A 17,507-nucleotide genomic window follows, 5' to 3' on the forward strand; every position below is an offset into this window, starting at 1 on the left:
GTTTTCCAGCTGTTGTCATTGTTGTGTTTCATTGTATATAATCCTGCTTTGGTTTACTTATGGTATTTGGACTCAAACTGAAGTTGTTTGGCCTGTTTTAAGATAGTCATAGCCAAGCCTGTTTCTGTATTGTCTTCTCTGCCTCAGTAGATGCCATACAGAGCTGCTCCTCAGCTTTTTTTTTTCCTTAAAGTTTGTTTCTCTTTAAAACCTCTGCTCTCGAATTACAGTTGTCTGGTTCACTTGAGTTAATAATCCTCATTGTAATGTTAAGTTATTATTTGTAAGTGTAAGAATTTATAAAAGGATCAACTTTTGATGTATGGTGTATGCCAAAATAGCTTTGGCAAGTCCAGACGTGGTTCAGAGAGGCCAAAGGCCTTCATTTGAATCAGAGCTGTTGGTGAATTAAAACCTGAGAACCTTGAGATAAGCATGCCCAATTGCCTAAAAGAAACTCAATCAGAAAGTGTATTATAGCTTGTTGATCTTATTTCTTTGATAATTCAAAAGAATGTTCAAGAAATATGTGGACTTCTTGCTTAGATTCTTGAAATGTGATCATGGAACACAATTGTCATTTGGCACATTCCCAGAAATACACATCTTTGCATGAGGCACCTGGACATATGTGGCAGGTCTGGTAGAATCAGCTAATTAACAACACAGGCTTAAACAGGCACCTCATCTGGCAGTGCAGTTAGTTGCCTGATGGTGCTCAGCAGGATTTGGTAGTGCTTTTTATTTTTCTATCCTAATGGTCTGCTGCCCACCTAATTTTGCCTTATTGTCAGTCACTACTTACCGCAGCTTGGGGCCCTCCCAGGAGGCTAAATTATTATCAAAGGATTAGGGAGATGTAGCCTTGCAGCTCTGACATTTCTGATTACTTGTCTATGCCAGAACACTAATTAGCTGTGACTAATTAAGAAAAATGTTCCTGCCATAGAAAACCATTTAAAAGAACTGAGAAGTAGAAAAGCAATTCAAAAGCTGAGCAGTGCTCAGATTTGCTGATGCTCTTTAGATTTCCACCAGAGCCTTAACTCACCTTTAATTGTGCCTAGAATTAAAAAAAAGAAATTCCACATGCAGACTGACCAGAGGATTTTGCTTGAATAGGAAAAAGAAAAATGTTGATCACCTAAGCTCTCTTAACAATGGTAAAATTGTGTTTGATGAATGGAAGGTGACACAACTTTCATTTTCATGGAGAAATTGTTCTAAACACCAATTGCATAAATGTATGTTTGCGTTCATCCACCTGAGTCAGCAACAAAGGCTTAAGTCACTGAAGAAATTAGAATATTCCCTCTACTGATTTTATAAAAGACTGTTGAATTGATTATAAGGAACATGTTGAGCATTTTGAAAGTTTTTTAGCCTTGCTTTCATGTATCTTTCATCTTTAAGATGGTCTAGAAATTCTGACCTCTCTATGTAGAGCCTGTGACTTTGCATGCTTGCACTTCAACTGGTCTCTAGTGCCTTGTTCATGGAAATGCCTAGGCTTCCCCTGAGACCAGCATTTCTATCGGTTGACCACTGCAATGTTTTCGTAGAACAGATAGCTACTACCCTCCATCCCTTCCATCCTAACTTCTTAAACAAATGGCATGGTGGCTTTAAAGCCATTTTCTATGCTGGCTTGTTGTATTCCCCTCTGTGAATCACACCTTCTGCAAGGTCAGACCATTCACAAGTGGGCACAGCAGTGGCAGCCAGGTCACCAATGTTGACTAAATCCAAGTAAAGAAAAAAAAAATCTGTGTAAGGAAGCAACAGAACCATCATTACATGTGATTATTGAATGCATTTGCAGGAAACTATATATAAAATAATTTTAAACTTTTGTATAAACACCTAACCTGTAAGAGAGAGCCCTGAATTTCCTGATCTTAGTGCAGCCCTAGATAACACATCATCTAAATTTTGCTCTCTTATTACAGATAAAATATTTCACTGGGGGAAAAAAATAGTTCTCACCCCTACCTCACCTACATTCTTCATGCTGATTTTTAAACCCATTTCTCTCTTTTCTCTTATTGGAGAACAAAAGGCAGGTAGCCAGCATCCTCTAAGGAATAATCCTTCCTAAATATGAAGACTGTTATTAAGGTACCTGTCATACTTGTCTACTCTAGGATAAATAATCCCTGTTTGTTTAACTTCACTCCGTAGGCCTTTTTTTTCTAGCCCTTTAATCATCTTTGTGGCTGTCCTTTGAAACTTCTCAAAGTGTTCTCTGTCATGCTTAGGGTTTAGAGTCAAGGATAGGATGCAGTATTTGAATGTGGCTGAACAAGATTCTTTCAAGCCTTCTATTTATTCATTCCAATATATAACTTTCCCATACTTTTGCTCTACTGACCTCTGTAGTTCCATATATTCCCTGTATTTGTTTTTGTTGACTTTTTCTCCCACTGGCTACATATCTTAAAGACAGGCAATAATCTGAGGTCAGGAGTTCAAGACCAGCCTGGCCAACATGGTGAAACTCCATCTCTCTTAAAAATACAAAAATCAGCCGGGTGTGGTGGCACATGCCTGTATCCCAGCTACCCGGGAGGCTGAGGCAGGAGAATCACTTGATCCCGGGAGGTGGAGGTTGCAGTGAGCTGAGATCGTGTCTCTGCACTCCAGCCTGGGTGACAGAGCGAGACTACGTCTCAAAAAAGATAGGCAATAAATGTATAAGTTTATTGATGTAGAATATTTATTTTTGAGGCAGTAAAAGTACATGTTGATTGATGTAGAATATCCATTTCATTGATGTTTTACATTATAAGATCTAGAAAACAAACTCATCATTCAATTACTATGTGTAAAAAAATGGTGGGGAATGTTGAGATTAAAACTTCAGGCCTTGGCTTTGCCCATAGAAATGGCTATCTATGTCATAATGACTCAGTAGGAATCTAGTGAGAATAGAAAGTTGAAACCCCTCTTATTAATTATTTAATCATTTAACTTATATTTATCAAGCACTTTTTAGACCACACACTTTGCTAGAGGCTGGAAATACAGTATTAAACAAGATAGACCAAGTCCTTGCCACAAGGGAGCTTACCAAATGGGTATTTTTGAAAAATTTTTATTTCCACATAAAATGTTTTATTTTTTATCTGAAGAATAGCTATCCACAGATTTTTTTTTTAAATGAAAGTACTCTGGTGAACTGAAAGTCAATTCTGTTTCAAAATAGATACTAATAATTAATCTATTAAGTTGTTTATTTCTCCCTCTGCTTCAAGTGGATGATTGTGAACTTGCTAAAGGTTTAGAGCCAACACAAAGTTTGTATCCAGTTCTAGCACCTGCATCAAATGACGTGACTGTGAGATAAGAACACACCCTTGCTCTCTATTCTTCCTGGGTTCTTAGTTCAAAAGCCAGGCTTATATCAACTCCCAAACAAGCTCTTATATCCCTGCAGACAGAAGTCACTATTTCCACAACAACAATATTTTTCTGCCTTTCTTTAAAAACAGCTCACAAAGCCAACAAGCGTAGAAGGCACCCAGGACATGTCACTTAGTGGTGAAAATACACAGGCAGCACAGCCACCCATGCCTCCCAATATACCCCATGGCCTCAGAATGAGTACCTTTAGACCTGAGCATATGCTAGACAGGCAGCTCCCTGCTTGGGGGATAACCTCTGGAGGACTGAGTACATCAACATCTGAACTCATAGTGTTAGCATAGCTTTGTGAGTGAGTGAGTGTGTGTGTGTGTGTGTGTGTGTGTGTATTCTCATATATGTACATAGATTTGAAAGTTTATCAGTTTATAGTGCTTTCTCATTTATTTCATTCATCACCTAGAATTAAATTAGACTGTCACATTTTAAGCCCCATTTGAGTCCTGTTTTAAATTTTTTTGACCAAATGCAACTGTTTACTTTTCAATGATTTATACAGCTTTACATGTATTTAATTATTTTTCTATTAAGGAAATATGTGATTCAAGTCAACAGTGAATCTGGCTCTAGTATTCATCTGTCCTTTGTCTATTGAAAAGCTGCCTGTCTACTATTATAGATATAATATATATATAATTTTATATTTATGAATACTTAAATGCATGCAGTCTTTTCATGAAAATTGAATGCATGCTCTGTGCCAGACATTCTACTAAGGGCTGGAGATAGCAATACAAGTAAGATTCAGTTAAAGCCTTGTGTATACTCACAGCTGATTGAGGGAGACATAAACTACATTGTGCAATATTTTTACAGACACCTGTGTAGAGTTCTAGGAGCAGAAAATAGGTGAGCCCATAATTGTACCTAGTAAGAGATAGTATTGGCTAAAAAGCAGAGATAATGAATGGTTGAGCTGAGTCTTAAAGGCTGACATGAATCTGGACAGGGAGATGTAGTTGGGAATAAAGTCCCGACAGAGGAATGGGCATGCCCAGAGACCGAGGATATAGAGAAGCCTAGCATGTGGCAGAGCTGCAGGTGGGTCATTTTGCTGAAAAAGGTTCCCATGGGACTGCACCGGGACTCAGAGACAGAAAGGTAGCTGTCTACTCCTGTCCTTAGGAAACTCTTAAAAGAAGATTTTGGAATGTGTCCCATTTTTATAAGGAAACTGAAGCAGAAAGACCTGCTAACAGCTGATTCTCAGGTGTGAGTTTTATCTCAAGACTAAGTTGTACCATTTAATAGCAGTTCCAAGAGCCCAATATACTTTTATGTAAATCCTATATTATGGATTTAAAATGCAATATTTACCAAAATTTTATATACTATGTTCAAAATAAGTCAACCAGCTGAAAATGTCATACTGCCTAAAGGAATCGTTCATAAAGATGATGTTTACACCCCAAATTAGTACACACACCATTATAACTGGATTTATCAATGAGCCAAACCATTAACTAGTCACTTCACTCAAAAGATTAGCCAAACCAGTATGCAGCCCATCAAGGACACTAAGAAAGGGAGGGGAGAACAACTGATTGTCTGAAATTTTCCCTTTATAATTACTAGTCTTTTTAGTACTAGGAAAGGAGCCACAGAATAAACTTGCAGAGGCACTTGCTTATTTAATAATAAAGAACAGTATTTTTTAAATACTTTTCATGTAGTTTGAAGAAAGAGATAGTTTATTACTTTGAGGACATCTTGGAATGAAGGGAATTTTGGAAGTAGTAGTGAACTGAAAAGAGCTTTTGTAGTTCCCAATTTACGGAACTTGTCCTGTTTTTGAACTTATTCTGTTATATAACTGAAGAGGATCTAATTTGTCTGTAAATATCTCTGTTATTATATTCAAGTATTTTTTAAAAGATGAAGTATGGAACTCCAAAGATAGGGAAGTTTTTTCAGCATTCAACAAGCATTTATTAGGCACCTATTTTATACCAACCTTCTCCATGTTAGCACTTTTTACATTTTTCATTCCTTAATAGACATGATATTCTTAATTTGCAAACTTCCTGATGGAGTTAAAAAATGAAAATTGCCCTGAATATGACTTTATTCAACATGGAAAAAAGCAGCATGAATTGCATGCTTCTCTGTTCTGATTGAAAAAAAAAAAAAGATGATGAAGAAAGTCCCATATATAGAGTTCTACTATGGATGAACCAAGGATCTTCTTTCCACATTGCGTTGTTTTGCTACAGTAGAACAAATATTTTCCAGTATTTTTAATCATTATGGTGTATAGCACTTTAAAATGCATCTTAAGAGAGTATATGAGATGTATAGCATAATAGCCATTTGACTGGTTATCCTAATAAGGAGTGTGATTCTTCAAAGAATTTATTTACATTGTATATTACATTATTGGATTTACAGAATTGTTTAATCTTTAGAAATGTGGACTGCTTCAACCTGCAAAACAAATTAAATGGTTTTTTTTAAAATAATTAATAGGTACCTTCTCTATTTGTGCACAATCCTATGTTACAGTGACTGTCAGTAAGGACCATGAATGCTAATGACACTTTTCCTAGTTTTCTGCTAGAAGCACCGAACTGCTCTTAAGAATCAAAGGTGTTATTGACAAAACAGAAATCCAGATGTCCTTCTAAAGAGAAGTGTAATAACACAGGAGTTATGAGCACAGACTCTGGAGTATAAATATAAGATATAAATCTTTACCACTTAAGTCATACTTGCTGTATAAACTTGAATAAGTAAATTGCTTAATCTAAACTCAGTTTTGTGTCTGTGTAAACTCGGTTTCCAGACACGCAAAATGGGAATAATTACACCCACTTCATCAATGTTATCATAATAATTAAATGAATTCTTTGTTTGTTGTTTGTTTTGTTTTGTTTTGTTTTTTGAGACAGTCTCGCTGTGTCAACCAGGCTAGAGTGCAGTGGCGCGATCTCAGCTCACTGCAACCTCCACCTCCCAGGTTCAAGTGATTCTCCTGCCTCAGCTTCCCAAGTAGCTGTGATTACAGGCACACGCCACCGCACCCAGCTAATTTTTTATATTTTCAGTAGAGACAAGGTTTCGCCATGTTGGCCAGGCTGGTCTCCAACTCCTGGCCTCAAGTGATCCACCCACCTCTGCCTCCCAAAGTGCTGGGATTACAGGCCTGAGCCACTGCACTGGCCTAAATGAAATTTTAACTGAATCACTTGCACTTCCTATGAAGGATAAAATAAATATCAGATGCCTTTATAATTAGAATTCATAAAAATAATACTAATAAAAACAGTATCTGTAATTCACAGTCCTTTATAAATCTCATTCCTCAGTATACTTTATTGTTTCATTTTTATGTCTATACATTAAGAGGCCAGATGAATAAGTTAAAAACATAACAGGGCCGGGCGCAGTGGATCAAGCCTGTAATCCCAGCACTTTGGGAGGCCGAGACAGGCAGATCACGAGGTCAGAAGATCAAGATCATCCTGGCTAACACGGTGAAACCCCGTCTCTACTAAAAATTACAAAAAAAACTAGCCGGGCGAGGTGGCGGGCACCTGTAGTCCCAGCTACTGGGGAGGCTGAGGCAGGAGAATGGCGTAAACCCAGGAGGCGGAGCTTGCAGTGAGCTGAGATCGTGCCACTGCACTCCAGCCTGGGCGACAGAGCGAGACTCCATCTCAAAAAAAAAAAAAAAAAAAAAAAAAAGACAATAGAAAGTTCTGGAACTCTAGATGATTTTTCTTTATTCTGGAAGAATTCTGTCGTTCTGTAAAAACAGAATGACAACTGGGTTTTTCTCTTCCATTCATTTTTACAAGAATCACAAGCTCACCATGCCTTTTCCTCTAAGTCAAATTTAAACTCAGTATTTCTATAGAGCATTCAAATCTTAGTATTTTAAAGATAGATTCATATAATCTACCCCACATATTACAGATGAGAAAGCTGAGGCATAGAGAAGGTGTGTAACAGGCTCAATCAAGCAAATAGTAGCGTAAAAGGGGCTAGCACTGCCTACCCTCACGGGATCTGCATTTGTGATCTTCTCTGGTGTGTTGACAACCAGCCCACAGCTGCCATGTCCAGATGCAAGTCTCTTCTCTTTCCCCACCATGAGTGCCTCTGGATCGAGCTGGGAATGTGACTGGCATAGGTTGGGTTAAACACTTCCTGTATTTTTAACCCTAATAGGCTGGTTTCACTTTTCCTTAAATATAGCCCTTATTCCTATTCCAAGCCAGGAAAGTATTCACACTCAAAACTTGCAAAATGCTTGTGCCTGGTTTTATGGAACCAGGTATGATAGTTTCAGTGGGATGCATTTAACAGGGTGGAAGAACCTTGATATTATTATATTAAATTTACCATTAATATAACATTTGCATTTTAGTGCTTAGACATGAGAAATGAGTGAAACAGAGCCACACATTTAGTTACATTGAATAGATGTACTGTTGACAAAATGAACACTCAATGTATAATGAAACATTCATATTTACTTTTTAATATACTGGTGAATTGTAGTGCATTAATGTTTCTAAATATTTTGTTGCTCTTTAAAACTACTAAATGATCTTACAGGATGGTTTATATTTATCAAATTTATCCAAGCCTTCATTATTTAAAAAGTACTGTTTGTTCTTTCATTTAATTTAACTTTATATTTAAAAGGTATGTATTTCCTAAGGTGAGATTTTCTAGGCGTTATTTCATTTTAACACAACGGCTCAACAATTGCTAAACATACAGATTCTTTTGAAATAAATGAAGAAATACATAATATGGAAACATGGCCATTTCATGTCTTAATTCACTAAAAAGTGTTGGTTCTTTGGTTCTTTTTCTTTTCTTTTCTTTGTCACTTATTGAGACAAGCGTAGCTGGAGAAGAATAAAAATGCATCAGCTAGTTGTACCAATTCATAATCAATAAAAAGCTAAACACTTAAGTAGAAAATATATCACAGATTTGTACCCTAGCGAAGCAGCTATTTTTACCTTGCCATCATCATCAGAAGCTGCATTCTGACAAAAATCATTTGCTTGAAGCAGCCATGATATAGAAACCCTATGTGGTCTTGTGATTCAGATTTAGGAATATCAGCCTTGGAGGGTCTAAAGGCATTGTGCATTAGTATGTATTGAGACCTCATTCCAGGTGGCAAGCAGCTGGACTTTTTGAAAATAAAACTTCCAAAATAAAGGTGAAGTGCTTGTTTCCAGGCGATACGTGTTATATTTAATTGAATCGTCCTCAAAATGCTATAAATTAGGCAAAAAGGAGAGTGCATATTTAATATATTTGTTTTGTATTTCCAATAGTCAACAGAATAATGAAATTCCTTAACTACTTCTCTTTAACTTGCATGAAGAAAGCACGGTATGTTGCTAAATCTCTTTTCACCAGCTCTGCGGAGAAACAACTTTAATCCTTGTTAGAAAATTGCCGAGTCTGGGACTGACAAAGAGCTCATGCTTGTTCTATTGTTAGTGCTCCCCGGCCCCAAGAGCAGAGCCCTTTACAGCTGCGTGGATCCCGCCTGGCTCAGCTGCACTATTTAGGAGATGAGGTTTGTCAATTTCTATTGACAATGGAAAGAGTTTTTCAGGGCCTGTAGCAGTGCTGACACAGTTGGGGATCAATGCCAGCCATTCAGACTGCACCCTCTTTCATTGCTTTGGTTTGTTAATTCAAGACTAAAGGTCCACTGAGGGGGTTCAGGGTGTTTAAGAAAGCTGATGAACTGTTTAAGAAAGCTGATGAACTGCAAGCGTTTATAGCCCTGGTGTGGCAATTTCCATAGTCAGTGGCAACTCCTGGCACTGAGGGAGCTGTGTCCTTGTTGACCCTCTTGTTATTAAAAATGCACAAGTGCTGCGCTTCTCAATATTTCAACACTCTTTCATTGTCAATACCACCTTCTGAGCCCTTCAGCTTGTTGCTTGCTCTAAAGATCTTCTTAGATTGGGTTTGAAAACTTCACCTTAAACACTAGATTAGACTGATGTTCTGTTTTCCGTGCTCCTGTTGATTTGTTGAACCTTCCCAGGGCTGGAAAGCAAGTAGCAGCTTGATGGGGAGACGGGCTGCTAATATGATTTACCAGTCTACAGTCATGCACAATAAGTGTGAATAAATACAGGGGTCTCACAGAGTCAACCCTAGCCTTTCCTTTTCTTCTATTTTTGCTTTAAAAGAGATATCTCAAGAAAATGAAGTGAGTAACGCATGCCCTTACAGGAGTTGAATGAACCACAAAAAGAAGAAAAAAACATATTTTTGCTAAAGCGGTAGGCTGCTGTCATGGATTGATGTAGAAAAAATTTGTAAAATATACACTTACTGCTTTATTCCTGTGTAGACCAAGGCAAAGAATAAAGCAGTAATGCCATTCCCATACCTTCTGTGCAAGCTGCGGCACCCCTTCCTTTTCATCCCCTACAGGGAAAAGTGAATGGTCAACCAAGTTGTTTTATAAAATTAACTTTTCCAAAGTGAAAAGGCGCTTTCTAACATGGAGACTTTACTGCACATTCACCCTTTTCCAATTTTTTGTTTGGTTTGGTTTGGTGGAGGGGGTTGGGGAATGAAGAGAACCTACCTTTGACTTTTTTCTCAGTGTGAGAAAATGGTACCTACCCTATTCAGTGGTCAAAAGAAGGACATATTAATTCCAGCACTAGAAATAAGAAGGTGCTAAAGGTTTCTCTTTGGTGGCTTTCATTGTTTAAGGTGTGTGCGTGTGTGTGTGTGTGTGTGTGTGTGCGTGTGTGTATGTCTGCGTTTTAGTGTATACAAGAAAGCAGTCATAGTGGGATTTTTGTAGTTGTTAGCCTATTCTTAGTGGCAGCACATATTCTGAGCTAAGTTGCTGGTTTTCCTTAATCATTTGCTTAATTTAGCTGAAATGCCTCTTGAAAATGCTTTGACTTAGGAGCCAAAAATATACATTAGTATTTGATAGAATAAGTTTTTCTTAGAGGCTTTTGCTAATAGAACAATTTATTGACCTTCAAAGTAAGATGATGATAAAGTAGCTTAAACATTTTACTTAATAATAGTTCTCTTTTTCTGTTTTTGCAGTTAATTTTAGATCATTTTATTCCCAAATTCGTTTTCTCTAAAATTATCATTTTGGCATTGTATTAAATAAGTTATATATAAATGATTTCTGTGTTACATTGTATGTCTTTTCAATTATCACTTAATTATAAGTGCCATTATATATGGTGGAAAAATGAAGTTAATTTTAAATTATATAAGGATTTTCAAGAACATAAAGATGCATATAGAGTAATTTTAAGAAAGTTTGTTCATTTCCCTCAAATTTATATAACTTACCAAGTTACAGTAACTGCGCAGTCTAACAGAGTAACTAGTATGTTATGATAGACTTCGTAAAGTACATATACTTTCTCTCCTTCAACAAGAAAGAAAAATTTACTATCCCGTGCAAAATGACTGTAATTTTTAAGAGTCACATCCATTAGGACAATATTATCACTTTCAAATTATCTAGAGTGTGGTGTGGTGGAAGGGCCTCAATTAACTGTACTCATATTCAATATCACCAATACTTGTGAGCATCTGCCTGTATTAAAATAGAAATCAAGAAGTTGAAGCTGTAAATAATTTGAAATAAGTAGCATAGAATTTAATGTTGGAAATTAAAGTATCTATAAAAGATTTTGAGACTTAATGTGCCAGTTAAACTAGTGAATTTACTAGAAGTTTACTTTTTTAGGAATTTTGGAGTATGACTGTCTTGTTTTATAAAACTTATTGCTGAAATTTTTACATGTCCTGAATATTAAGAAAGTGCTTATTAGGAAGGAGCAAAATTAGGTACAGGAATAACATATGTTCTAAAAATCATGATCCATCTCACATTTTTAAAGCTTGAAGCTTTTATTTATCCATTTGATTGCTATTATTTAGTATATCAGTTATCCATTTAAATTAGATTACCTCATTTGATGCATATTTGTTCATTATACTAACAAATTAATAGAAATAAGCATGGTAAAAATGTAAAATTCGTTTTTAATTTATACTTAAAATACCATTTCTTGTTAAACTAAATTGTATCCAATACAATTTATAAATATAAATCCAGATGAATTTCAGACTTGGATCAGTGAAAATTTATTTTAGAAGTTGAATTTACGGTTTTATTATGTAGAAAAATTTTTTTTCTAATTTTTTTTTCTGTGTTTAAATTCTTAAGAACGTATGCACACACATACGTGATCTGGACTGTCACTATGTTTGTATATACAAACAAGGCACAAAATCTCTTGTCTTTAAAAAACTCTTTTGTCATTTCCTAAATGCTGAGTGGACATTGATATTTCTCACTTTTGTCTGAATGAGTAGCATTATTCTTAGAGTGTTATCAAAACCTAGCTCTGATTCACTGTATCCCTTAAAAATGTCATTTGTAATGGCAGATTGTCTTATTTGAAAATAGGAACAACATTTTCTTTTACTCGACTGACAGACATATAGGAGCAGAAAAATGCATTAAAGAAGAATTTCAGTTTTTCTCTTAAGAGAGTTGTAATAAACAGAAAAATTATGGAACCTCCAAAACTACAAAATGAAACACATCCTTTTCATTCATAATTTGGTCAACTGACACCTATTTTGTGATTCTTATAAGAATTCAATCTTTATAATGTTTCTTCCTAAGATCTCAATGAATCTTTATTTTAGATGGTTTTAAAGAGCTTGGTAAATATTTAATTGATAAAGGTGTGATTGAGGATTACTGTTTAATAAGTTGTAGGGTTTTGTTTTTTGGTTTTTGGTTTTTTTTTTACCATCGCTCCTTTAAAATGTAATTTTTAGGTATTGGCTACATGACTTATAGCATAACACATCTTCTTTTTGATTTTTATTTAACATGCAGGCCAATAGAAAATTTTCCTTTGAAAATAATTTACCTCTTTTTTCCTGCTGCTTGGCTGTCCATTCAGTCCTAAAACATGTATTTAGGACCCTTTGTTACCTACAAATTACAAAGCAGGCCACTAGGCTGCAAAGTGCAAAAACACTGTTTCCGTGAATATGTTACAGCTGAAAGACTGTAATGTTAATTCATTTAAAGAACAGCCTAGGTCAACTTAACAGATTTTCTAGCAAAGCATACAATTCTGTTAATAGGAAATTATAGCATTATTGACTTCAAGTGCTGATCTGTGGTCATTTCAGAGTGTTTTATTACCCCCTCATTACCGAATCTGTTAAATGAATACTGCAGAGGTTGTTTTCTTTTTTGTTCTCCTCCCCTGTGCCCCAATTCTCCATTCCAGCAATGGTACAGCAGTTCCATGAAAGTCATTTGTGTGTGGTTGACTGATAGATTAGACCTCCAGCTCCATATTTACCAGCTGAAGACGCTCATCAAGATTGTGAAGGTAAACAAAATGTGTTTAGATATGAATTGCCCACCAAGCTATAAGGAATAATGACAAGATACTGACATACAAGAAAACTGTATTTGATGTAACTAAAAAGTATCACTTATTAGCAATGTTGTGCTGCTGTTTACTTCCATTTTTAGTTAGATTAACAAATGAATATAAATTTATCTTTTTTGTACTAATAAAAAAAAATTTGCTCGCAAATAATCACAGTTTGAGATTAAATACATAAAGCCCCAGCACAGTTACCTGAAGGAAGTAGGTTCACAATAATTTTACATTAATTTTCTTAAGCATATAAATGTTTTATCATAATACAATTACTTCATATTTATTTGGATCATATATCATTGTGAGGGCTTTTGAACTATATTTTGCCAGAAGAATAAGGAGAGTCTCAGTTATTTTATTATATGCTGGTACAAAAGTAATACATTGTCATTGCCCAAATTCTTTTGGAAGCATGCCCCTTCTTATATGTAAAAGGTAATCATTTGAGTGTTGGACACCACCCAAAACTACTGACATAGACGTCACGTAAGTTCGGCAAGGCCGTTTTGACTTTAACTCTTCAAGAGAAAAGCTAATAAATTACATGTCACATTTAGTGAATAAAATCTGTAATATATTATGCATAATTTTTCACACTTTGTAAATTCTAATGGAAGCACAAAATTTACCCCAAGTTTAACCTTTTCTTAAAACTGGGACAGAAATTTCACCTTACGGCAGAAAACATTAAGCTATTGAGAATCACCTATTTATTTAAACAAAAGACTTTTACTTTCATTATAGTACCATTTATTAGTAGTATATATGTGTGTATGTGCCCACACACATAATGTGTATATATGCATTTATGTGTATGTGTGTGTATATATGAGTATACACAGTAGTTTGCGAAGTGTCATTCCTCACCTACTATTATCATCATCACCTGAGAACTTGTTAGAACCACAAATTCTTGGGCCCCACCCCAGACCTACTGAATCAGAAACTCCGAGGGTGGAACCCAGTAATCTATAGATTAACAAGTCCTCCAGATGGTTCTAATACATGAAAACATGCTACAGTTTGCAAAGACCCACTGTGTTACATCATTAAAAGATATTTCTAGCCACATTAAAATATTTTCTTTATTCCCTTGGTTCCTACAGTCTAATTAGAATACAAATTATTTTACGCCTGCTTGTTAATCCTTGTTAGGCCCACAAATAGGAAAGTTCTGTTCCAAAGTCAGAAATTGGCAAATCTACTGGAAAGTAGAACCAGACCTAAAATGTCACAATAATAGTATTATGATTACTCATAAATAACAAGTAAAATTATAGCCAGTCACAAAATGTTAATACTATAGCTACACATTACATGTCAGTGGAGAAAGTACTTTTGATCCAGAACACTTCATATATGGTATTCTTTATTTTACAAAGAAACTGAAATGACAGTATGATAGGTTCATAATTGGCTTACTTCTCCATTGTTTCTTGTTTCTATAAATGTGACTTGAAGCGCTTTCAAATGAAGTTTTTTTTTTTCAAAAAAGAGAATCAGGATAATGTATTTGCCACATATATACACATATATATACACACATATATAACAGTTGCACTTTATACAGTGATTAATATTACAATTAGCTGTTTATCCTTATGATAAACCATATTTTCAAGCTAATGCCTACTGTGTTCAGGATTTCAGAGGTTACATATTCAGCCCCCTGGTGTTAGCTGATACATTATTAAGTTCTTTGTTTTGAGAATAAAAATCTCCATATTAGCCCACGATTTGTTTCTTTCAAAATTATTCCTCATTTCCACACATCTTTATAGTTAAAGATTAAGCAAGAGTGAAATTTTTTCATTTTATTGAGGTATAATTTGAAAGTAAAAATTTTTATATACTCAAGATATACAGTGTGACTTATTAATGTATACTTGAAATTTGCTAAGAGTAGATCTTAAGTATTCTCACCAGTGAATATTTTAGCATAAAAGAACAATAATTTTATGAATTATATAGTGACATTTCCATTGTACTGTAAGTCAGTTTACCTTCTTTTAATATATTCTTCCTAATGGTCAATAATTGACCAATAAATATGAAATTAATTTTCATGAATATGTTTGATTGTCCATGTTTTAGTTTTCACAGGCAAGTCTCCAGGCTTAGCCAATGTGTTCTTGGGCTGATGCATTTAATAAAGTCATAGGGAGGACTCTATTTAATAATTAGAAATGATTATTTTCACAATAAAAATCAAACTGAGTTAATAATTTAATGTTCTAATTGTTTTTTCTACTTTGAATATAAACAGACTTTAGCCGATTTCATACATAGATTCATTATTCTTTAGAACTTACATGGTTTTGCTTATAATGATTATTTCCCAATGAATTTAAGAAGCTATTGAATAACACACATTGAGAATTGCAAAGGCCCATAACCAGAATTTCCTTCCATCCAGGTCACTTAGACTTGGCCTGCATGGTACAGCAGAATGGTGTATTCTACCCAGGACCCAAACTACTTGACTTTAGCAGTCTTGTCCTTACTACTCATAGGGATTCCCATTCTTCTATGCCCATGGAGACCTAGATGCCATCAAAATTTGTATAAGAGCCAACTTTACCCTAAACAAAGACACTTTTACACCAATTGGTTCATTCATTTGCACACTAAGAAAAAAACAAATCCCAGAAAAGGTTACACAAAAAAATTAAAGACTGAAATTATTTGCAAAGTTTTTACCTCAGAATGATTTATTTGGGGTAGGAAAGTAAAACCCTCAAATAATCAAAATGGTTGTTGTATTTGTGTTCTCCATAGTGGCCACATGACATTAAATGCAGTTAACATAAATTGCTTGCTTCTTTTGCTAGGAGGGAAAAAGTGAACAGAACCCTGTGGCAGGCACTTGTCTTAAGCAAGGGCCAACCAAACCTTTGTGGAAGCCACAGGTAACGTCCAAGTGTCAATAACATTTTACGAATTCTAAAGATAGAGAGAGAAAGAGATTGCAAGGCTGTCTGCCTAGTACCTCACCCAACTGGTTATTGCTTTCTAATTGAATAAGAAAGTGGTCTTAATTATATATAAATTAGAAAGCCTTCAGGACTTCAGATCCACAATTCAGATCTGCTCTGGCCTACTTACTGGTAATTAAGTTAAGTCAAAGGAAAGTCATTCCAATAAAATAAGAAAGTTGAACTCACAAACTCAGTATATAATTGTCAGTGGAACAATAATACTTTACATTAGATGCATCATCTGTAGATGATTATTTTATGTTTGACATGTTTAATTACAAGAGAGTTATAGGAATAAACACAAATCTCTGTGGTAATAATGCCATGTTTATCAGTTGCCAGATTATCTAGACAAAACATACCTTTTAGAGTTATCTCACTGGTTCTGATGCAAATTACCTGAGTTTTGGTGTAAGAGAGTACTACCCTAGTCACAATAACTTATGACTTAGAATGAGCTTATTATGACAAAATTATATCCCACAAAATGAAATATCTTCATTTGTTGTTTCCCCATTTAACTAACTCTGAACTTTTTCTCCTACTTTAAAAATCAATAATAATAAAATACCAATCATGTTCAGCTGCAGAAAATTATATTTTAAGATCACCCTTTAAAAAGTGAACATGGCTGGGTGCTGTGGCTCACACCCATAATGCCAGCACTTTGGGAGGCTGGGGTGGGCGGATCACCTGAGTTCAGGAGTTTGAGATCAGTCTGGCAGACACGGTGAAACCCTCAAAATACAAAAATTAGCTGGGCATGGTGGCATGTGCCTGTAATCCAGCTACTCGGGAGGCTGAGGTGGGAGAATCACTTGAACTGGGGAGGCAAAGGCTGCCGTGAGCCAAGATTGCGCCACTGCACTCCAGCCTGGATGACACAGTGAGACTCCATCTCAAAAAAAGAAAAAAGTGAACATGGTCAGGTACAGTGGCTCAGGCCTGTAGTCCCGGCACTTTGGGAGGCTGAAATGAGGATCATTTGATGCCAGGGATTCAAGACCAGCCTATGCTACATGGCAAGACCTTGTATCTACAAAAAATTTTTAAAGTTAGCCGAGCGCGGTGGCACACACCTCTGGTCCCAGCTTCTCAGGAGGCTAAGGTGGCAGGATTGCTTCAGCCTGGGAGGTCGAGGCTGCAGTAAGCAATGATCACACCACTGTACTCCAGCCTGGGTAACAGAGTGAGGCCTGTCTCAATCAGTCAATCAATCAATGTAAACATAAGGGAAACATAGATTAATATTTAAAGTGCCACAGAAAAATGTTGTTGGCTTTTGTTGTCTTGAAAATCATTGTAGAAACAATAACATGGTATTCTATTTTTGATATAATACATCAAATTTTAATGTTTTAAGAAAAAATGTAAATACTTGTTTTGCTATCCCATCTATGGAAGCTTTATGCCAGAATTCGGCACTTCACATCCCAAGGGAATTTCAAAAGAAAAGGGCAAAATTCATCCAGACATTTAGATATACACAAATTTTTACCTAGTAGTACATGTAAATTTTTATAATTCACTGAAATGCTAAACATGTGAACTTCTTTTACTGGTAGTAGGATTAATCTTCTTCCTCCACATGACTGCCCCCCAAAATTAATGCATTTTATAAAATATAATGTATTTTTCAGTATTAAAGGAA

General features: G+C 35.5%; 1 protein-coding gene across 10 annotated transcripts in view; it reads left to right on the plus strand.

Annotated features, from left to right (window-relative positions):
• Positions 1 to 17,507, plus strand: part of LOC105475142 (calcium dependent secretion activator 2) — a 564,483-nt gene that overhangs the window by 545,674 nt on the left and 1,302 nt on the right. For all 10 annotated transcript variants that reach the window (XM_011730292.3, XM_071094565.1, XM_071094564.1 and 7 more), the window contains one exon: positions 12,717 to 12,821. In XM_011730292.3, the coding sequence (XP_011728594.2) occupies positions 12,717 to 12,821 (105 nt within the window). The remainder of the gene's footprint in view (positions 1 to 12,716; positions 12,822 to 17,507) is intronic.

Source organism: Macaca nemestrina, chromosome 4, assembly GCF_043159975.1.
Source record: "Macaca nemestrina isolate mMacNem1 chromosome 4, mMacNem.hap1, whole genome shotgun sequence".
In the NCBI taxonomy this organism is placed as follows: domain Eukaryota; kingdom Metazoa; phylum Chordata; class Mammalia; order Primates; family Cercopithecidae; genus Macaca; species Macaca nemestrina.